The sequence below is a fragment of the Choloepus didactylus genome, chromosome 19 (assembly GCF_015220235.1).
Source record: "Choloepus didactylus isolate mChoDid1 chromosome 19, mChoDid1.pri, whole genome shotgun sequence".
Lineage (NCBI taxonomy): Eukaryota > Metazoa > Chordata > Mammalia > Pilosa > Megalonychidae > Choloepus > Choloepus didactylus.
The window spans coordinates 39,590,966-39,613,970 of record NC_051325.1 but is presented as its reverse complement, the minus strand read 5'-3'; the positions used below and the strand labels follow the sequence as shown (position 1 = coordinate 39,613,970).

At 34.4% G+C, this 23,005-nt stretch overlaps 1 protein-coding gene across 9 annotated transcripts in view; it reads left to right on the top strand.

Annotated features, from left to right (window-relative positions):
• The window catches only part of RBM39 (RNA binding motif protein 39), a 29,710-nt gene extending 8,608 nt beyond the window's left edge, over positions 1-21,102 (top strand). For 6 of the 9 annotated variants that reach the window (XM_037810965.1, XM_037810970.1, XM_037810972.1 and 3 more), the window contains 13 exons: positions 1,232-1,297; positions 1,395-1,448; positions 6,043-6,160; positions 7,282-7,434; positions 9,661-9,798; positions 12,143-12,208; positions 13,542-13,746; positions 14,072-14,149; positions 17,544-17,594; positions 19,623-19,704; positions 20,124-20,229; positions 20,683-20,761; positions 20,847-21,102. In XM_037810965.1, the coding sequence (XP_037666893.1) occupies positions 1,232-1,297; positions 1,395-1,448; positions 6,043-6,160; positions 7,282-7,434; positions 9,661-9,798; positions 12,143-12,208; positions 13,542-13,746; positions 14,072-14,149; positions 17,544-17,594; positions 19,623-19,704; positions 20,124-20,229; positions 20,683-20,761; positions 20,847-20,947 (1,297 nt within the window). In that variant the 3' untranslated portion in view covers positions 20,948-21,102. The remainder of the gene's footprint in view (positions 1-1,231; positions 1,298-1,394; positions 1,449-6,042; positions 6,161-7,281; positions 7,435-9,660; positions 9,799-12,142; positions 12,209-13,541; positions 13,747-14,071; positions 14,150-17,543; positions 17,595-19,622; positions 19,705-20,123; positions 20,230-20,682; positions 20,762-20,846) is intronic. The other 3 variants (XM_037810968.1, XM_037810966.1, XM_037810967.1) reach the window with 3 other exon arrangements.
• Positions 21,103-23,005: the final 1,903 nt, after the last annotated feature.

The following is a 23,005-nucleotide window of genomic DNA, read 5'->3' as shown; positions in this document are numbered from 1 at the left end:
AATTTATCAAGATTTACTTTATCTTTAAAGTGAGATTGTGTTAAAACTTCACCAAAATGAACTAAACAGGAAAAAAAACTAATAAATTAAAAATTCTGTTACCTGTGTTAAAGCTGCCTGTGATCCTGTTCTGATTTTATTTAAGTACTATTTAGTTCATGTTTGCTTTCATGTGATTTTTGATTACAGAGGCTGTAATTGAGATTGTCTTAATATTTTTTAATTAAAAGGGAAAGAAAATAGCTTACAGATTATTAAACTTTTCATTTATACAGTAAAGGCCACCTTATTTATCACAATTAGTACGAATTGCAGAGGACTCATTTAAAACGAGTTTATTTGCAACTGCTTAGATGTTGTAGATAGGTATAAAGTCCCTGAAAACTTATCCAAATGTGCATCACAGAAAGCCAGATGTTTATGTTTATTTTGCTACCCTTTTGGAATATGTTAGCAGGATGAGCATTGGATAGGTATAGGATAGGATGATCTGACCTGTCCTTTTAACATAGTCTGGCCTTTAAAAATAAAAAGACAAAATCTACTGGTATTATATATAGGAAAGTTAATTTCGTAATCTGTTTTTGAACACACTTTAAATACTGATGTCAGTTCTTCAAATAAGAATATTTCTGAAGAATTGGTGAACTACCCTCATCTTGTTCATAGAATGTTTTGCCACAGCCAGCTGAACTATATAGCACTAAACATGCTGTCATGCAGTCTTTAAGACTAACAAGTGGAAAAAATCCAAGTTTCATAATTATGTAAAGAATTACTCCTCCTATTTATGAAAAGAAGTCCCTCAAACAAAAGAATAGGAGTATGTGTGTATGTATGTATGTACATATACATATATATTTCTGGGAAAGAATTTGCAAGGATACACACCAAATTAACCATAGTACTGGTGTGAGATTGGGAACCTGGGGAACTTGAGGCATTTATAAAAATTTTTACTTCTGTTTTTTTTTAAACTCTGGAGTATATTCACAAAGGTGTAATAGAAAGAGAAAACTAGAGATAAAAAATAGGTGTTTGCATTTGCAGAATTTTAAAAATACTGAGGCTGTAACCTTAGGTCTTGGCACCTCTCAGTGTGGTCCAGGATGGATAAATTTAATAAGGGCAGCTTGCTTGGGATTCAGTTAAACTTGCTGGAGTGCACTTGAGTGTGATCTTAGCAAGACCCTAAACCTGTAACTAGTATAATTTTTTGTTTCCTTTTTAGCTCCGGACCAAAATTTAACAGTGCTATCCGAGGAAAGATTGGATTGCCTCACAGCATCAAATTAAGGTTTTTAAACATACTTCTGAATTGTTTGAATTGTTTTTCAAGGAACTAATGTGGTATACTTGTTTGAGTAACTTCTGAAACTTTCTTACCTTTGCAGCAGACGACGCTCCCGAAGCAAAAGTCCGTTTAGAAAAGACAAGAGCCCTGTGAGGTAGCTATTGTCTCTTTTTTCTTTTTAAAACTTTTATAAAGCTTTTTGCAATTGATGGTACTGCTAAATTTATTCACATTTAGTAATTTGAACCATTTAAAAAATCTTAATTTCTTTTGCAGTAGTGTTAAATCAGTGTGAATTTCCACTAAGTTTTCAGTAGCTTCCATTTTAATTCCATATAATGAAAATGGGAGCACAGATTACTCTTTTAATGTGTTGATAACATATATGCTCTTGTTTCCTTTTTACATTTGCTAAATTCTCTGTAGTAGGTATTGAAAATTTTAAATAGGCTTGACTCACCTTTGGAATTAATATATTTGAGTTAATACTTGATTGAGCCTCAGGTGGGAAAGTTGTTTCAGCAATTACAAATTTTACCATTTGGCCTTCTTAGCTGAGAAAAAGTATTTCATTTCCAAAGTTTTAATAAATTAGTTGGCTTTTTAAAAAGTAATGCTTTGGGGGGTGGGGCAAGATGGCGGCATAGAGAGGAGTGGAAGCTAAGTAGTCCCCCTGGAACAACTACAAAAAACCAGAAACAACTAGTAAATAATCCAGAATAACTGGGAGGGGACAAACGAGACCATCCATTCATCATACACCAACCTGAATTGGGAGGAATGCCCGAGAACACAGCATAAAATCTGCAAGTAAAACCTGCGGAACCAGGTCGGGAGACCCCCTCCCCCATAGCCCAAGCTGCAGAGCCGCGTGGTGCCACAGAGAAGCTCTCTCCCAGCAAGATAATACAGCTCAGCTGAGCTCCAACTGGGGTTTTAAGTAGCGAGTGTGAACTGCTCACTACAGGTACACAGCCCCAAAAAACAGACAGAGGCTTTGGGTGACGACTGACCTGGGAGAGCCAGAGGGTTGCCTTGGACTGGGTCTGAAGGGGACTATCTGTTTCTTTTTTGGCTCAGTGGAGAAAGCCCCAGTCATTTTCAGTTTCCGGGGCTGTGACTCTGGGAAGGGTGGAGACATCACAAGCAGAGAGCAAGACCATTGAAATGCTAATGACCTCCACCTGAGGGGTCTGTCTTCTCTAGGAGGAAAGGGGTGGGGCCCTTTCCCTTCAGAACCAGACCCCAGACCCTGGGGGAACAGGGCCATACCTCCTCACACCAGTCAAGAATTATAGGCTAACAGGCGTCACCTGCTGGGCAGAAAAGCACAGTGACCTGGGACATCAAAGGGTGGAGCAATTTTCTAAGACACACCCTCAGGGAAACCACATACTGAATATTTCTTCCCTCTGGGACTTGAGCCTGTTCTGGTCTGGGAAAACCTGATTTGGATAACCAAGGAAACCATGCCTAGACAACAGAAAATTACAACCTACACTAAGAAAAACAAAGTTATGGCCCAGTCAAAGGAACAAACGTACACTTCAACTGAGATACAGGAATTTAAACATCTAATGCTAAATCAATTCAAAAAGTTTAGAGAAGATACCGCAAAAGAGATAGAGGCTGTAAAGGAAGCACTGGACATGTATACGGCAGAAATCAAAAGTTCAAAAAACCTACTAGTAGAATCTATGGAAATGAAAGGCACAACACAAGAGATGAAAGACACAGTGGAAACATACAACAGCAGATCTCAAGAGGCAGAAGAAAACACTCAGGAACTGGAGAACAAAACACCTGAAAGCCTACACGCAAAGGAGCAGATGGAGAAAAGAATGAAACAATATGAGCAACGTCTCCGGGAACTCAAGGATGAAAGAAAGTACAATAATGTACGTATCATTGGTGTCCCAGAAGGAGAAGAGAAGGGAAAGGGGGCAGAAGCGATAATAGAGGAAATAATTAATGAAAATTTCCCATGTCTTATGAAAGACATAAAATTACAGATCCAAGAAGCGCAGTGTACTCCAAACAGAAGAGATATGAATAGGCCTACTCCAAGACACTTAATAACCAGATTATCAAATGTCAAAGACAAAGAGAATCCTGAAAGCAGCAAGAGACAAGCAATCCATTACATACAAAGGAAGCTTAATAAGACTGTGTGCGGATCTCTCAGCAGAAACCTTGGAGGCAAGAAGGAAGTGGTGTGATATATTTAAGATACTGAAAGAGAAAAACAACCAACCAAGAATCCTGTATCCAGCAAAGCTGTCCTTCAAATATGAGGGAGAGCTCAAAATATTTTCTGACAAACAGCCAATGAGAGACTTTGTGAACAAGACACCTGCCCTACAGGAAATACTAAAGGGAGCACTACAGGGTGATAGAAAACAGGAGTGTGTGGTTTGGAACACAGTTTTGGGAGATGGTAGCACAACAATGTAAGTACACTGAACAAAGGTAACTATGAATACGGTTGAGAGAGGAAGATGGAGAGCATGTGAGACACCACAAGAAAGGAGGAAAGATAACGACTGGGACTGTGTAACTTGGTGAAATCTAGAGTATTCAACAATTGTGATAAAATGTACAAATATGTTCTTTTACGAGGGAGAACAAGCAAATGTCAACCTTGCAAGGTGTTAAAAATGGGGAGGCATTGGGGGAGGGATGCAATCAGCATAAACTAGAGACTGTAACTAATAGAATCATTGTATTATGCTTCCTTTAATGTAACAGAGGTGATATACCAAGGTGAATACAGATAAGGGGGGGGATAGGGGAGGCATGTTAGACACTTGACATTGATGGTATTGTCTGATTCTTTATTCTACTTTGATTTAAGGTTATTTTTCCTTTTGCTGCTTCCTAGCTGTCATTTTTTCGTTTCCTCTTTCTTTTGCCTCTCTACCTTCTTTGACTCTCCCTCCTGCCTTGTGGAAGAAATGTAGATGCTCTTGCTTAGTATGAGCAGAATGTTCAATTAGGATGAACTTAAATGTTTGGAAATGAACAGGGGTGTTGGTAGCAAGATGTGAGAATAACTAACAGCGCCGAATGGTGTGTGAATGAGGTGGAAAGGGGAAGCTCAGAGTCATATATGTCACCAGAAGGAAAGTTGGAGGTCAAAAGATGGAAATGTATAAAACTGAATCCTATGGTGGGCAATGTCCATGATCAACTGTACAAATACTAGAAATCACTTCATGAACCAGAACAAACGTATGACAGTACAATTAGAAGTTAATAATAGAGGGGCAAATAGGGAAGAACTATATACCTATTACAAACTATATACTACAGTTAGTATATTTCAACATTTTTTCATAAACAGTAACAAACGTACTATATCAATACTAGGAGTCAACAATTGAGGGGGGTTGGTTAGGGATAGGGGAGGTTTAGAGTTTCCTTTTCTTTTTTTCTTTTTTCATCTTTCACTTTATTTCTTGTCTGGAGTAATGAAAAGTTTCTAAAAATTGAACAAAAATTAAGTGTGATGGATGCACAGCTGTATGAGGGTACCCAGGGGCAAGTGATTGTACACTTTGGATCTTTGGATAATTGTATGGTATCTGAACAATCTCAATAAAAATGAAAAAAAAAAAAAAAAGTAATACTTTTATATTCTTGAATGTTTGCATGAACAAGCTTATTTATTAGCTCATCTGTCCAGTCTTGCCGTATTGATTCAAGGCACATTTTGTCGTATGGTAGCTTTGTTCTTTACCAGCATTTTTGGTTTCACTTAAAGGGCATCTTTTTAGTTTTGTTTTATTCTGTTATTTCTTGTTTTCTAATTATATGTTAGAATTCTAGGATTTGGTGAAAACTTTCATGATTTTAAAGGCTTTCTTTGTTAACAGATATTGATGTTTTTATTCTCAATACTTAGTTTTCTCTCGTAAGAAAATCCCTTTTGTCATTTTTCTGGATCTAGTGTAGCTTTATATTTGTTTTGAAGCAATATATTTACTACCTACCTATTTCTCAAGGAGATGTGCCATAGTTTTTCTTTGGAGTATGGTATTTTTTTGTTTTCAAAAGTATTTACAGAGAATGTCCAGAATATTATGGATTTTATTTACCACAAGAGTATGTTTAAACTTAAATTTTTAAAGGATAAAACCTTAACCTTAGTGATGTTTTGAAACTGAAATAAAGTTGAAACATTTTTTCTTGAAATTTGTAGTATTTTTTGTCTGTTCTGCTTTTACTTTTGTACTTCATTTGGGCACCAAGTTTAGAAGTATACTTTTATCTTTGAGCTGTTTGTGGAAATGAATAAGTTGAATCCAACTATTAATAATATGTCTACATAGTTTTCATTATTTGATGAGTAACGAACAATTTTACTTTATGGTTTTATAGTTTTATTGTGGGCAGGCATCACAGGGTTCAGTGAGTGATCACTCATTCTGCTGAGTTTAGAATAGTCTGGCATTTGGGATTCATTTCAAATGACTATCATTGAATTGTCAGTCTTCTGATTGGCCCTTAAAATCCTGAAGATTGAGAAGCTGGTGGATTTGTCCTGATGCTATGGAAGATATTAGAGTCAGTGTTTAGTAAACTATCTTTCTGTTGGAGGAATTCAGTCACATTTAAAATATTTTACTGGAATTTTGTCCAAATAAGTTGGAATACAGACAAAACTAGTTTTGATGAATATTCTATTTACTAAAAATGTAATTTTAAAAAATGAGTTAAATTAATTCTTTATTCATTACTCCTTTTAGGGAACCTATTGATAATCTCACTCCTGAGGAAAGAGATGCAAGGACAGTCTTCTGCATGCAGCTGGCAGCAAGAATTCGGCCAAGGGATTTGGAGGAGTTTTTCTCTACAGTAGGAAAGGTAATTTTAGCTTATTTAGGGGAGGACCAATAGGTGGAAATTGGAAACAACATTTTTTTAAAGTTTTTAATTGTGTTTTATTTATATATTTTTAATTCAGTTTTTTGAAATATATTCACATACCATACAGTCATCCATGGTGTGCAATAAACTGTTCACAGTACCATCATACACTTGTGCATTCATCACCCCAATCTATTTTTGAACATTTTCCTTATACCAGAAACAATCAGAATGAAAAATAAAAAAGAACACCCAAAACACCCCCCCCCATTCCACCTTATTTTGCATTTAGTTTTTGTCCCCATTTATCTACTCATCCATCCATGCACTGGATAAAAGGGAGTGTGATCCACGGTTTTCACAATCTCACTGTCACCCCTTGTAATCTACATTGTTCCACAGTTGTTTTCAAGAGTCATGGCTACTGGGTTGGAGTTTGGTAGCTTCAGGTATTTACTTCTAGCTATTCTAATATAATAAACCCTAAAAGGTATTATCTATATGATGTGTAAGAATGTCCACCAGAGTGACCTCTCAACTCCATTTGAAATCTCTCAGCCACTGAAGCTTTATTTCGTTTCATTTTGCATCCATCCCCCTTTTGGTCAAGAAGATGTTCTCAATCCCATGATGCTGCATCCAGATTCATCCCTGGGAGTCATATCCTGCATTGCCAGGGAGATTTACTCCCCTGGGTGTCAGGTCCCACGTGGTGGGAGTGGGGGGGGCAGTAAGATCACCTGGCAAGGTGGCTTAATTGGAGAGAGAGGGCCACATCTGAGCAACAAAGAGGCACTCAGGGGGAGACTCTTAGGCACAATTGTAAGCAGGTTTAGCCTCTCCTTTGCAGTAACAGGCTTCATAGGGGCAAGCCCCAAGACAGGGCTCAGTGCATCATCTGGAAGTTAGGTTTTGGAGTTACCACACATTCATCAAAAGATTCAGATAGAAGACGTAATGGGCCTCGAAAATTCCTATTTTTAATTTTTAAAAAATGTTTTGTGGCTTCCTTGTCTGCATCATTAATGTATTTCTATTCTTTTTAAAATTACTGAATCTAAATGGCTTACAGTGGATGGTTGCCTGAACTGTGTGTTAAGTGTGCCTTTTCATTTTAGGTTCGAGATGTGAGGATGATTTCTGATAGAAATTCACGACGTTCCAAAGGAATTGCTTATGTGGAATTTGTTGATGTTAGTTCAGTGCCTTTAGCAATAGGATTAACTGGCCAACGCGTCTTAGGAGTGCCAATCATAGTACAAGCATCCCAGGTAATTTTTCTTGGTTAAGAATTTGATTGATTGGTTTAGTGTCTTGTTCCTTACATTCATCACCCTTACTATCTTGAGTCACGTATTCCCAGGACAATTTGACTTGGCTTTAATATACTTGGCCACACTGCTCTGTGCTATTTTGATATAACTAACATGTTTTATGTAAAAGAGTTGATCTAAAATTTTATTGATTTGTGATTTATTAGTAAGACATAGAAGCATCTAATGGCATGTTTTCCTCTGCATCTTTCAAATGTTTTATAGAATTTTATATAGTGTTAAGAGTAGTTTTAATAATAGCTACCAGTTTTAATATTTCTTGAAAGATGTTAAAAGTTAATTTTTATTTATCTTTGGTTTAAGATGATTTTTGATTTACTCCTACTTCACTGATATCCCATTTCCCACAGTAGTTTAGTATTGCTTTCAGGAAAATGTAATTCATTTTAGTATTTCATTTGGATGTGGAAAAATTAGATATATTATTAGTCTATGAATTTATAATATGAAAAATATTTTTAGAATTATTTTTATTTTTGGAGAGTGTGTAGGTTTACAAAAAAATATGTAGAATATATTAGGAGTTTTGATTAGTATTTCTGTCACTAATAACCTAAGTTGTGAAAAATAGAGTAGTTTGTGCAGTAAAATACATTGTGCACAAGACTTGATTTCAGATTGCAGTTTGGTTGCTAACCAGCTGTATGTAACTGTGGCCAAATTACCTGTTAGCCTCACTTTTATCATCTTAAAAACAGGTCAATAATAGGTCCTACTTAACATTTAGGAGTACTTAATATTGGGTATTCATAGTGTGATTGTATGTAAACTTGATGGGAAACTACTTGCTGTTAAATTTGGTAGAGGAGGACAAAACTAATAGTGTATAGACTGGAATGAGTAACGGCTGAGAAGCAGGAAATTAAATTTTGAATTCAGTTAGTAACTTTTATATTTTACTGTTAAGTTTGTGAATGTTAACTGGTTGGTGTACCATACTTGGAATAGTACTGATCTCTAGACTCTATTGATTTTAATAAATATGGAAGATAGTTAATTCCAGGAAGGATTCTTTTTTCCCACATTTAACATTTTTTCTGTCAGGGTACATCTTAAGATTGGTGGCATTTACGGTTTTTTTTTGTTCTTCGATTTTTTTTTAAATTTTTATTTTTTTATTTTATAAAGGGGTTTTATTTGGTTACAAATTTATATAGTCTTAAGGCCATAAAAGTGTCCAAGCTAAGGCATCAACAAGAGGAACCTTCAGTGAAGAATGGCTCCTGTGATCCTTGCTTTTCTCCCCCAGGGCATTTCTCTCTAAGCATCTGGGGGTCCTCTTTTAGCTTCTCTGGGGCAAACTGGGCTGCTTCTCTTAGCCTAGCATCTCCAAATGTCTTTCTGTATGCATCTCCAAGTGTCAGCATCTATGTTGGCTTGTGAGTTCTCTTAAATACTCCAGTGAACTAATCAAGATCCACCCTGAATGGGTGGGGTCCACACCTCCATGGAAATATTTTAATCAGGGGTCTCGCCCACATTTGAGTCACATCTCCATGGAAACAATCAAAAGTTCTATCCAAAAAGATTAGGTTAGAAGATCATGACTTTTGTGGGCGACATATATATATCCAAACTGGCACACACAGGCAGACAGGACTGCAAATGGGATACAAAGACAGTATCCTTCAGATGCCTGGAAAGTACAGACATCCTCCTACTGTGCCCTTCTCTAAAGAAAGGCTGATGGCATCTGGGGTTCCTCTGTCACATGGGAAGGCACATGGCTGGAGTCTGTTGGGCCTCTCGTTGCTTTCTCCGAAATGTCTCTAGACTTCTTTCTTAGCTTTTCTCTCTCAGCTCCTGTGCATCCTTGTTTCTCCCAGGGCTTTTCTCTCTTCAGCGTCTGGGGGTCCCCTCTTCGCATTTCTGGGGCAAAATCCAGATTTCGTCTCTTAGTTTCTCTCCTTGTTCTGATTTCAATGGCTGTCTCCAAAATGTCTCTAGGCATTTTCTCTCTAATCATCTCTCTGCATATGTGGTTTTATGATGGAATCATCCTAGGTATGAAATACAGTTCTATATATGACTTTTGCACATGTTCTCAAACTATTTTAACATTACTTGTCCTTAAGGTCACCTAAGCCAAAATGGGGGTTAGTCTGTTTAAACTGATTTGCATTAATACTCCTATTATGTATATTTTGTCTGTCTTGTTTCTAGGCAGAAAAAAACAGAGCTGCAGCAATGGCAAACAATCTACAAAAAGGAAGTGCTGGACCCATGAGGCTTTATGTGGGTTCACTACACTTTAACATAACTGAAGATATGCTTCGAGGGATCTTTGAGCCTTTTGGCAGGGTAAGTCCAAATTCTTCAATGCATCTAATGGGTTCTTGCTTTTAATATACGTGCATAATAATTTCCATGTATGTAGTTTATGTTTCTGTGAGACTAGAGGAGAGAGGATGGATCTGTAAGATTTTTGTGTAAATTTAGATTAAGATTGCTGTCTTGAAATGAGAGGATATTTGAAGATAAAGAATCTGATAAAGAGTTGTTAAAACACTACAATGAAATGCATAGTGGATTTTAGAATTGATCATGTTCTAAAAATCATCATTGGCAAAAAAAATCTGCCATGTATTTGGAGCAAGAGTTTTTTGTTCTGGGGGATTTTCTGGGGCTTGTAAAAAAATTTTTTTTAATCATTTATTGAAATTTTAGCAGTATGTGGAAAAGCTTTTCCTAACTACTAAGTTAAGTAATTAAAATGTGTGTTTCTGTCCAATTGGTCCTTATTTTAGAATAGACATTTAAGAGCACAGGTGTGTAGAATGCTGTATTCTGGTTTAAGGGATTCATTGTGGCAGTGAATAAAAAAATTTTCCTGTAGTACCTTAACATGCACTGCTACGGTGCACATTGCCCTTGGATCTGCTTTTTATAGTTTTCTTTCATTGTCCCAGCCAACATCTTTGTTACTCTGCTTAAAAATATCAGTAATGGTTAAAGTGAGGGTATTCAGAAGTATGGGTACTTATTTGCTGGAAATACTATACTCATACAAAGGTTGCACAATTCATAATTTTTTTTCTACCTACAGTTACTTTTCTTAATTTTTTTAAAATCATTTTTATTGTGGAATATAACATATACATAGAAGCAATAACTTTCCAAGTGCAATTTAACAAGTAGTTAGCAAATTTCAAAGAGTGTTGTGGGTAACAGTTCCACAGTTTTAGTTAGTTTCTTATTGTGAAATACAACATATGCAGAAAGTTAATATCTTTCAAAGTATGATTTAACAATTCGTTAATATAGGAAATTTTCAAAAATGTTATGAGTTACAGTACCATAGATTCAGTTATTTCCTTATTGTGAAATATAACATATCTACAAAAATTATAACTTCCAAATTATAATTTACCAAGTTGCTATAGAACAAATTTCAAAAGATTCTGTGAGTTACAGTTCTCCCATTTTGAGGCTTTCCTTCTATCTATTTTAATACTCTAGCAACTTAAGAAAAAAAATTATATAGAGATTTGGTATCCATAATCCTTTGTTAAATTCCATCTTGTCTGTTGCTACCCCTTCCTCTAGTTTAATCACTTTCCCTATCTTCAGGCAGTGACCACCCTAACTTGTTCATGTTGAAAAGGAGTGTCAACTTTATCTCAATTCATAATTGTACAAATTGCTTAGTTTTATTACTGTAACCACCAAAAGGTGAAGAAATAGAATATGTTTGTCAGGCTGCTGTGACAAATACTACACAATGGGAAAGCTTAAACAATGGGAATTTATTGGCACACTACTTTGAGGCTCCGAGCAGTCCAAAATCTAGACAATGGCAAGGCTTGCCTTCTCCTTCAAGTCTAGCATTCTGGGGCTGGCTGCTGCCAAACCCTTGGGGTTCCTTGGTTTTCCTGTCACATGACAAATGTGCTGTCTTCTCTTCCAAGTTCTTACTGGCTTCCTGTTTCTCCTTGTGGCCTTTCCTGTATCTTAATTTCTGCTTACAAAGGATTCCAGTAGTGTATATTAAGACCCAACTGCATTCAGTTGGTCCACACCTTAATTTAAAATAACATCCTTCAAGAGGTCCTATCTGCAGTGGGTTCACACCAACAAGAATGTGGATTAAGGTTAAGAACCTGTCAAAATTGGGGGTACATGATTCCATCTATGACAGTAGGGGTGCTCTTTTAATTTTTCGTGCGGTCTCCAAAGCTTTTTTAAATTGTTTAATTCACAAACCGTACAGTTTAACCATATAAAGTGTACAATTAAGTAGGGTTTTAGTGTATTTACAGAATTGTGGAACAGATACTAACCATGTAATGTCATTTTTAGTTATTTCAATATTTTGTTCAATGTGGTAGTATTGGGAATTAATGTTAGGTACTTTTAGCCTAATGGGAAGGAAACAAAGATGTTGATTGTTTCTAACTCTTCATTTTATTCCTTTACAAAGGACTTTTCTGATTTTCAGAGGTTAATTTTTGAAGCAAAAAACTAGAATTGTGCAGTTTTTCCTTTTTGCCAGTGTCTTTTGAAGATTTTTTTTGGTGGAGGCATGGTGATAAATTTTCATTTCTTCTTTGCGGGAGGCATCTTTTTTGTTACGAAGAGATTTTTCAAACTGTGTTTAAGTGAATGAAATTCTTTGCCATCTCTTGATTATGGTTTTCAATTTTAGATTGAAAGTATCCAGCTCATGATGGATAGTGAAACAGGTCGATCCAAAGGATATGGATTTATTACGGTAAGCAGTTATCATAATTAGTGTTGTGACTTAAAATCTACTTAAATAGCATAATAAACCTGCATAGGTTACTGATTGTGGGGCATGAGGGAGGCATGGTTAATATTTTCAAGTGGGTTAAATTAGTTGGCAGTTAGTAGCCATCTCTTAGTTAAGTACTAAGGGGTTCACTGAATCTGGAAAGTTAACCATTTTACTACCATCTTTTACCATAGCACATGTTTATCTAGTCAGTTTGCTTACCTGGCTCTTCATGTAATTGTAAGTCTTACTCTGGTTTCTGGTTTACTTAGGACACATTCTTAACAGTTGACTGAAGGTCTTTTAATATTCTATTTTACTTTTTGTATGTACATACTTCACAACCAAGACCAGTACTACCTTACTAAAAGTGTGTGTGGCTAACCTTATAGCAGCCTAGTCTTAATTAAGGATTGAGGTGGCAACTGGAATAATAATTAACAGATGGGCTTTTTTTAAAAGCAGACCAAATACAATTTCATCATAAGGATCTGCAATACAAATACAATAGCAGTTTTTCAAATGTATTATTTCATGTTATACTGGACCTTGTAACATCCTGGGGAAAGGTAATATTCTGAATTGAAAATACAGACAGGGTTCTGTTTTAATCAGGAAATCATTAAATTTGTCATATCCTATCCAATTTTCAGTAAAATGTAAGCCTGTTGCTGTAGTGAGAGAGAATCCTTAAGTTATTGGTCTTTGGAACTGCCGTCTTCCGTGGTTCCTGTCTTAGTGGGAAAATAATTATTTTCAAACCATTGACCATTCAGATAAAAGATCAAGCTATGGAATAGGTGGGGATATGTTCTTTTTTCTATTACATTAACACCAGAGTTGGTGAATTAGAATTTTCTGTCTGCATCCTGAAATTAAGAATTTTAACAAATTCTGCTGGCCACGAATATATGATCCTGAGTTTTGTGTTAGAAATAACATCAGAGTAAACTTGATTTTTCTGAATGGTTCACTTTGATGGACAGAAAAGAACAGCATTTTAGTTTGTGGGAGCATGTTAAAAAGGATTTTGCTTGAACACTTTTCATGTTTTGTTTGTAAGAGATGAAGATGCCGTTAGTTGATAGTATCTTGTCATTTAAACTCTCACATCACCACATCCGTTTTGAATATTTGTGGTCTGATCTTCTAGGTTTTAGTACTTAATAACTTGAAATTTGACATGTGTTTGGATGAAAATTTCTACTTTATCATCCTCCCAATAATTATTGAATATACTAAATATTTTTTCTTATTTTAGGTACATATTTAAACTAATATGCTGTATTTATCTCCCCCCCCCCCCCCATAGTTTTCTGATTCAGAATGTGCCAAAAAGGCTTTGGAACAACTTAATGGATTTGAACTTGCAGGAAGGCCAATGAAAGTTGGTCATGTCACTGAACGTACTGATGCTTCCAGTGCTAGTTCATTTTTGGACAGTGATGAGCTGGAAAGGACTGGAATTGACTTGGGAACAACTGGTCGTCTCCAATTAATGGCAAGACTCGCAGAGGGTGAGTTTTTCCTAGTGTCATGACTGATTTGTTGCTCATGGTGATGAGAAAGAAAGGTATAACCATGCAAACTAAGAAATGAGAAAACCTTGTATCTTATTTGGACTTGGTGTTACTGTCCTTGAACAACACATAGATTATGGTGGTCCACAGCTTTAAGTTACAGGATTTGTTTTGCTTACTATAATATTTACAACTTCATACTTAGTAAATTTACTTGCACCTCTTATATCCTGTCCCACTGTAAATTTTTTTTTTTTTTTGCACATAGCTTAATTTTTCTGCTTTTAACATAGTGATGAAGTTACAACCTATTCTTTGACAGGTACAGGTTTGCAGATTCCACCAGCAGCACAGCAAGCTCTACAAATGAGTGGCTCTTTGGCATTTGGTGCTGTGGCAGGTAGGAATTGAATCTCTTCTAATTTGAAATCATTGATTTTTTCATCTAATTCGAAAATTTGCCAAATTTTTGTATTTGAAAGGACTTACTGAGAATTCAATTCATCAAGTACTTATAGCTGATTGGTTTCTAGAGTTCATATAAGGAAGTTCAGAGGCCATAAATGTTGGCCTCTTTATAAATACACCAGTTCTATTGAGTACCAGACATAGTTCTAGATTCTGTGTAAAGGTTAATGTTTCAAAGAAAAATAGTTTCTTTGTATAATGTTTGAGTTCAGAAAACTACCAGAGACCCTGAAATCAATCTTTATTTAAAACAATAACAGCATTAAGACAATCAGAAAGCAGAGAAAACTACTTTCCTAAATAGTAGATACTGTTTTGAGATTTTTTAGTTGGGGAATAAAGCCCCTTGAGAAGGCAAGAAAAGAGGGGGAGAATTTCAGTCTTTTATTACAGCAAGGGGCTCTGTTTTCTTCTCTGTTATGGCTTAGTTAAATTACCTGAGATGTGCTTTTTATAAACTTTGTTATTAATAGTAGTACAAATTTAGTAGATAGGGTAAGATTTTAATTTTGAAATATTGAATACTTGATTTTAGAACATCTGAGAGGAATCATTTCTACTTTGGATCTGGGAGACAGGAAATAGTATCCCAAGAAAGTATGGCAATTTCTAATGAATTGGTCTTTTGATTTTATCTACAAGTGAGACTCCGTAAGGTAGAAGATAATATAAAATATTTAAGTCCATGGTGATTTGCTCTGCTGAATCTGAATATACAAAGAAGCCCACATGATATTTTGTTAAATCATAAGTTTATTGTGTAGTTAAAGGAAAGGGTGATTTCTGATTTTATAGATTTTACCATTAAGAGAGAGGGGTCTTTTCATTGTTCTTAGTGGGTGTGCAAAGGTGTATGAGGACCTTTAGAAAACCTGTCTGGTTTCCTGTGCTTGTCAAATTGTGTGTTTTATCTTGAAATCTGGTATCTAGAGAACTGACTGACTAAATCATACCACTGTGTCCTTATGAAAAAAAGATCATAACCATTAAGGCATTTCTATATTTAACTAAACTCCCTGTTTATAAATTATTTGATGATTCTCCAAGTATTCCTAAATTATTATTCCTTTGGTTTAATGACCTACTTATTTTGACTTTTTAAACTAAGTAATGGACACAACTTTTTACAGTGACCGGATTGTCGTAGAATACCACTTAATGCAAGTGAAGATAATAAAGGAAACTCATTACTTACAAAAATATACCCTATTCTTCTGGTGTGGAAATTATTTGATTGGAAAACAGTCTTCCCTTATTTCCCATTGTACTGATGATTCTTTCAGTAATTTAGAAAATTCTTAATTGTTAATCATGTTCCAGGTATTGCACTAGTGGCTGGTGAATAAGATTTTGTCCAGTTAGGGAATTAATGCAGTGATGAGTTATTTCAAAGCAATTATATTCTACCCCACATGCTGTACCAAATAGTTTGATTTGCTCTTCTTCATAAACAATATTTTCAGCTAGTTATTTTTTCACTGTTGAAGCAGTGTTACTTCCGTTAGCCATTTCTCCTATCATGTATGATGGGACTGCTCCCCTCCCTGGACAGCATTGTTTAGTTTAATTATATTCAGGTTCATTGATTGTGAGGAACTAAAATTCTCAAGATCCGTATGGATTGTTATATAGCTAGGACTCAATAATATTTATGTAATTGTTATATTCCTTTCTTTTAGTGTTGTTTATTGAGATTATTTTCAAGATTTTGTTTTCTCAGATGTCCTATAAATTGCTACTGCATTAATACTAAACACTAAAGTTTTTAGCTAAAAATTTATATAATTTGGTGTTATTTTGCATGTTCTCTAGATAGTCATAATTAAAATCTTACACATAACCTTGTTCACATTAAATTGCAGAGTGCTTACTATGTTTGAGGCCCTCTCCCCTAAGTTCTTTAAAGCTTATTATTTAAAACCAACAGATCATCTTTCTGTATTTCTTTATTCTCCTAATTTAACAGGCATTTTCAAAAATAGAAAAAGTGGTTTGAAATCCATGCTTCATTTCCTAGTTTTCACAAGCATTTTTGAAGTTTCGATAGGGATTGATAAACATTTAAAATACCATGAATTTTTTTATCTCTACAGATTTTTTTCCGTTTGGGGGTGGGGGTGGGGGATTGTGTTATAATTTAAGATTTATTGACCCTGGTACTATGGTCTTTCAGTATGCGTCACATTCAGTATACTTCATGTTCTTTCAGTATACATCAGTTAAATTTCTACAATTTCCTGAGATGCCAATTAAAAGTAAGCACCCAGGACCCAGGTATTCTTACATCCCAATATACCTTGGGCTGTAGAACCCTTTACATTTTTTGCCTATGTTTATTATTTTCTGTCATCAGCAGGAAACTCACGTGGTAATAAAGTGTGGTTATTAAATTACCATTTAAAGAAAATTAGTTTACTGAATTTAAATAATTTATTATTTTGTATATTTCTGTAATATTTCAACTTGAAGATAGCTTTGCAGCATTTTGGCATAATTACATGGCATTTTGTTCATTATTCTGACTTGAATGTTTTGACTTAGCTTTCTTTCAAGATGCCTTCTAAATTTAGAAATTTTAATGATTGTATGAGAAAATATGTTGATAAAAATACCTGTTTATTGGAAATACTGATTAAATGCTTATATTTTTAAACTTCTTAAATTGTAAATAAATCCCACAGATTTCATTCCTGCCTCATTAAATTTCCAGTCTAGGCCAGGAAAACATAACTAAAATTGTCATCTTTTGGGCAAGGCATAATGAATTCTTAAAAACACTTGAAAAATAAAAATATAGACATAATTGGAAAGAGTGTCTTTCACAGTGGTGGGATCCTTACTGTTTAGTTGGTAGACTGTTGGAAGTGTTTATAGCTGTTTGTGTACTTTAAGGAGTGTTTATTTACTAGTGTAAACTTAAGGCATTCTTTTAACATTTACTACCACTGGTAGAAAAATAAATAGGTGAATTTCCCAAGTACTTGGAATTGAATTCTCAAGATCAGGGTTTTTCACACATTTTCTGACCGGTGTGCTCCCCTTTCCCCATTTCCCATTATTCCCAACTGAAAAGTAGCATAATGGGATGCGTTTGAGATACAGAAAGTAGGAATAGGAAGAGAGAGCCATAAGAAAGTTTCTTAGGGTAGGAGGGGATAAAAAGGCCCCAAAGCCTTCTCAATGAGGAATGGGGAAGGAGGTTTTGCTGCCAGGTTTTATTATGCTCATTTTGTAAACCCTGCTGCTGTAGGTCCTCTTTTATTAATGCTTTCCTGACATTTACCCTGTTAGTTGAGGCTCTTCATTGTTCCTGCACTGAGCTGTAGAATTCTCTTTTGTTATAGATTTACAAACAAGACTTTCCCAACAGACTGAAGGTGAGTTGGAACTTTTCTACTTTTTATGTACCTTTGAAGTAGATTTAAATGTAGCAAGATATAGTTTATATTTTTATTATATAATATTTGCTGTAGTTTTAATTTCAGGCCACATTTTGGCAGAATGACTCAGTGATTGATTCGTAGTAAGCTTTCTGATAATCTGTTTCAAAAGGCCTAACATTTACAAATCATAAAAATTATACAGGCAAAAGAAACAAAGTGTCCATGCTTTTTCTTTTCGTTTTTTTAGCTTTTGTTTCCTTGGAATTATTTTCAGCCTTGTAGTTGTTTCATGTTTATCTTCATGTTCAGATTTTTTTGTTACTAAGTTTTATATAGAAGTCAGAAAATTTAATATTTACCTTGTCATTTTGGTAGACAAGTCTTTGAGAACATGGAGCCTGTGAACTTAATATAATTAGGAATCACAGTGCACAACAGAGCCTTTTTTTGTTATAAAGCAGTTCTCTACTTTTCAGTGATTGTTATCAAAAGTAGTACCAAGGAATGAGATGAGGATTAATCCAGACTTAAATTTCTTGCAGAGAGAAACAATATATAAAAGATTGTGATTTCTTGCTTTAAATCTCTGCCACTGAACAAAGGAGGATTTTGCTGTTTTGCACATTGTCAGGTTTTAGAGAAAAGATTGTATATTTTAAAAGGCTATCATGCTCTTTGATAGTCAGGAATTAGATGTTTCTATTGCTAATTTAGAAATAGAGGATTTTCCTATTAGATGTTGAATTCATTGTGTACTGATTTCCATCATTTAAGTTGAATCCAAATCTGTTTTATGTTTTCTTAAATTTTTTCAGTTTTCATAGTATATAATCATAGTAAAATTGAAAATGTGAAAAAATAGTCCCCACCAATTTTTTAATGCCATGCTAGTGTTTTTGCGAGCTTACTTCTATTTGTTGATGATGAAGTACAGAGTGATCTTCATTTTTTCTTAATTATAATATAAAAATTAACTTGCCTCAATTTAATTTGACAGATCCACTATTTCAGCATGTCTTAATTTAAAATAAAGCTTTTTGAAAGAAAAATATATTTCACAGGAGGAAAATAAAAAGAAATTAAAATTCTACCAGAACAATTCTTTTATGTTTTATTTCATGCACTCTAATTTTTATTCAGCAGAATATTTCTGATACTTATTCAGATGATCATTAATTTTAATTACCATAATTTCTAATGCACTGTTTTATCCTTAGCTTTGTTTGTTATGTATTGGAATGATATTTGGTCAGATAATATGATTACGGTGAGTTTGGTAACAGCCATTGATGTTTTGTAAATCACATAAAAGCAGTAGAGCAACAGTCTTGGATAATGCTCTGACTTAAACCAGTATGTGTTTTAAACTTTGTTGCTCCTGATTATTACGGTATGCAGAAGTCTTTTTGAATTTTAACAGTGTTTCTTGTATTGTGCCAAGTAGGCACACTCCTTTCAAAAATGTTAATTTGATTTTATAATAAGATTTGTTATTTTCCTAGCATGTTAAGTTTTAAGTGCTTGGATGATTCTCTGCATCTTGTTATTAAAACTTAATCCTTTTATAATTTTTTTTAATATTTGAAAGAAAATATATCTTAGGTAGATTCCTAAGAAATAGAACAATATGGTATAGATTTATTTGGCATTTTAAAGGATGTATATTATGTCCACCATCCCCCCACTGTTCTCATTGTATAAACATCAGCAGTCTTTCAAAATCAATCTTCCATTTTGTCCTTTGCCTTTACGGATTGATTTGTTTTGAGATTTTGGCTAATATCAGTTCACCTTTTTAAAAAAGTCTCAAATTTCTGAATGTCAACTTTCTAGTTTCCTGTCAACTAAAATGTGGTAGTGTTATGTACTTGGTTAGCATTATTAAATAATATAGTGACGTGAGTTACTATCTAGTCTTACACCTGCGATGGGTTTAGTGGGTTTTTTCTTTTTTTTTAGTTAATTAACAGGGATTCTCTGCTGCATTTTCCATGAAAGTAATTTCTCTCTCTTTTTTTTTAGCTTCAGCTTTAGCTGCAGCTGCCTCCGTTCAGCCACTTGCAACACAGTGTTTCCAACTGTCCAACATGTTTAACCCTCAAACGTAAGTAGTATACTTTGATGTAAAATTAGTTGAAAATATTCAGCTTTGTCAGTCTAATGGAAAAATACCTCTCAAATTTTTCTTCCTTTGATTAGTGAATGGGTGATTTAGGCATATTTCTTTCCTAGTGCCTAGCCATTGATCAGAATAACGTTTATTAATTAATCCAAACTCTTCTTGTTTTTTATATATTATTTTTCTTTGATTTCCTTCTGTGTTCTATACCTGTTAAGATTTGCAATTTTTTAAAAAATGTATATTTAAAGATATTTAATACAGATTGAGAATATATTTAATGTGAATAAATTCTTGTGAATTTGTCTTATAATAAGTAATGGAAATGGATAAGTTTGGGTAAGGTGGAAGTGTATTGGGTTGATTTTTTTTTTCTTTAAGTTTGAATTTATGCTTTCTTACAGAGAAGAAGAAGTTGGATGGGATACAGAGATTAAAGATGATGTGATTGAAGAATGTAATAAACATGGAGGAGTTATTCATATTTATGTTGACAAAAATTCAGCTCAGGTATTTTGAAGATACAGTATATTATTTTCCATCTTAATAAGCTCATACGTTCTTGGGACATGCTACAGTTCATTGTTTTTCATTATAGATTTTTTTTTCCTTTATAAAAGAAACTTTAACATATTTGATAAATACCTCCCTCAGATAACTGAAGTTTTGAGTAGACTGTTATGGAGCTATTATGATCAAAACATGAAATCTTGACATCTTGATTCATTCAAATTAGAGAACAGATGGTACTAGCCAAGATTTCGGGTGACAAATTATCTTTTCATTACAATGTTAGGTGTCCAGTATCAGCCAGTGAAACAAGTATGTAAAATATTTTATGGTGCAAGTATGTAGAATTATTTTGTGGTTATTGAGGGAATTTGAATAAATCTATTTGAATTCTTGTAGCTATATAGCAATGTCCTTATCTCTTGCTTTGTTTTTGTTATTTCTGTATTTTAGGGCAATGTGTATGTAAAATGCCCATCAATTGCTGCAGCCATTGCTGCTGTGAATGCACTGCATGGCAGGTGGTTTGCTGGTAAGTTTCTTTTTTCCTGAGTGTCTAATTTAGAGTTTCAAAATAAGTGAAGACACTAAAAACTGTTATCTGTTTCCTTCAACAGGTAAAATGATAACAGCAGCATATGTACCTCTTCCAACTTACCACAACCTCTTTCCTGATTCTATGACAGCAACACAACTACTGGTTCCAAGTAGACGATGAAGGAAGATATAGTCCCTTATGTACATAGCTTTTTTTTCTTTCTTGAGAATTCATCTTGAGTTATCTTTTATTTAGATAAAAATAAAAAGGCAAGGGTCTACTGTCATTTGTATACAATTCCTGTTACCTTGAGAAAATAAAAATGTTAACAGGAATGCAGTGTGCTCATTCTCCCTTATTAGCAAATCCCACTGTATACGAAGCTGTTTTCTTGTTCTGCCTTTTAAATGTACATTTAGAAAATTACATTAAGAATCTATAGGACTAGCTCTAGGGGAACAAATGTGCTTTCTTGTAAAAAGGCAGACAGGAATGTAATGATGTTTTTAATATTTCAGAAGCCTAACTTTTTACACAGCAGTTACATTTCACATTTCACTATTGTTGATATTTGGCTGATGGTTAAGCAGGAAAGGTTTCTGGAATAGATATTTAGTGTAAAGGAGTACAAGACAACTATAGGACTGTTTGGTTAGCATCTCATTCTGCATTCTGATCAATTGGCAAGAAAGGGAGATTTCAAAATTATATTTCTTGATGGTAACTTTTCATTAATGTATCTGTAAAAGTTTCTTTGTAAATACTGTGTGTTCTGGTGTCTTAAGATTCCAAACAAAATGATCCCTGCATTTCCTCAAATGTTCAGTGATAGTCTGGTAAGCAGTGCAGTCTGAGCAGGAAATAGGAAATGCTGAAATAGGTTTTGTCTGGTTGCATATAATCTTTGCTCTTTTTAAGCTCTGTGAGCTCTGAAATATATTTTTGGGTTACTTCAGTGTGTTCGACAAGACAGCTTGATATTTCTATCAAACAAATGACTTTCATATTGCAACAAATCTTTGTAAGAACCACTCAAATAAACTTCTCTTTAAAAGGTCACAGAAATCTTCATTTTTCAAATGTTTTTGAAGTCATAGAAACTTGAAACTAGAATTTAGTTTCTGTAACTTTTACTAATCCTTCATTACTTGCCTCTTAGGGAAAATGATTTTTAGTGTACAGAATCTGGGATTCCAGACTTTGCCTCAAGTTTCTGTGCAGTCAGGCCCCCTATTCATATTTAGAAACTGGGTAAGATTTTCACGGATAAAATGAAATCTAGGGTACATTCTTTAAGCTTGTTCTTGCTTATAGCTTGACAATATACTGGTACAGTACTAATTTAAAGTAGTATATTAAAACTGAGGCATGAAGCATTCAACAAAAAGATAAACAAGCAGATTTATCCAGGCATTAAACCTGGGCATTTTAATTAAATCCCCTGTGGGGTCTAGACATCTTTGTTAAAAAAATAAAAACTTAACTATTTAATAGTAGATATTGAACAAGATGGCTGTTCAACCAGTTTGACCTTGTTTCCCAAGTTGATTTAAATGTGCATATATTTAGTATAAATTTTAAAGGAGAACCTACTACAGGGGATTTTATATCTAGTTAGTTGGATACCAAGCCTTCATTTATACACCTTAAAGTATATTTATATATCTTAGAACTGTTTTAGTTCCAGTGTTTTCTATGAAGTTTCTTTTTTAATGCAGTTTTATTGCGATACATTCACACGCTGTGCAAACCACCGGAGATATACAATCACTGGTTCACATTCAAAAGCGAATAGACAATACTGCCCCTGATAGAATCATTACCTTTCGATACTGATTTCCTCACCCTGCCTGCTTCTGTTTCTACTGTAACATTCAGGCACACTGGGAGCTTGAGGTTTATTCTGATACTGAACATTGAATCTGTTTGAGTTTAGGAACATTACAATGTTTTACCAATTCTTTTGATTATAGTACCTATTATTTTTCCCTTAAATTGCTCGTTATTTAAATAAAATCTTTTAAGGTTTGGTTCACTCTTGATTTAACACTGGGCAGCAGTTTTACTTGGATCAAAGACTCGTACTCCTATCAGTATGGTTTTTTTCCTTTCCAACATATCCCCTGGTTATCATCTTCCCATTAACTTTTTTTTCTATAACCCAAGTCCCATCAGAGTTTTGTCATTCCTTTCCAAGGACTGGGCCAGCAAACATGGCTTGTAGTGGTTGATTAAATT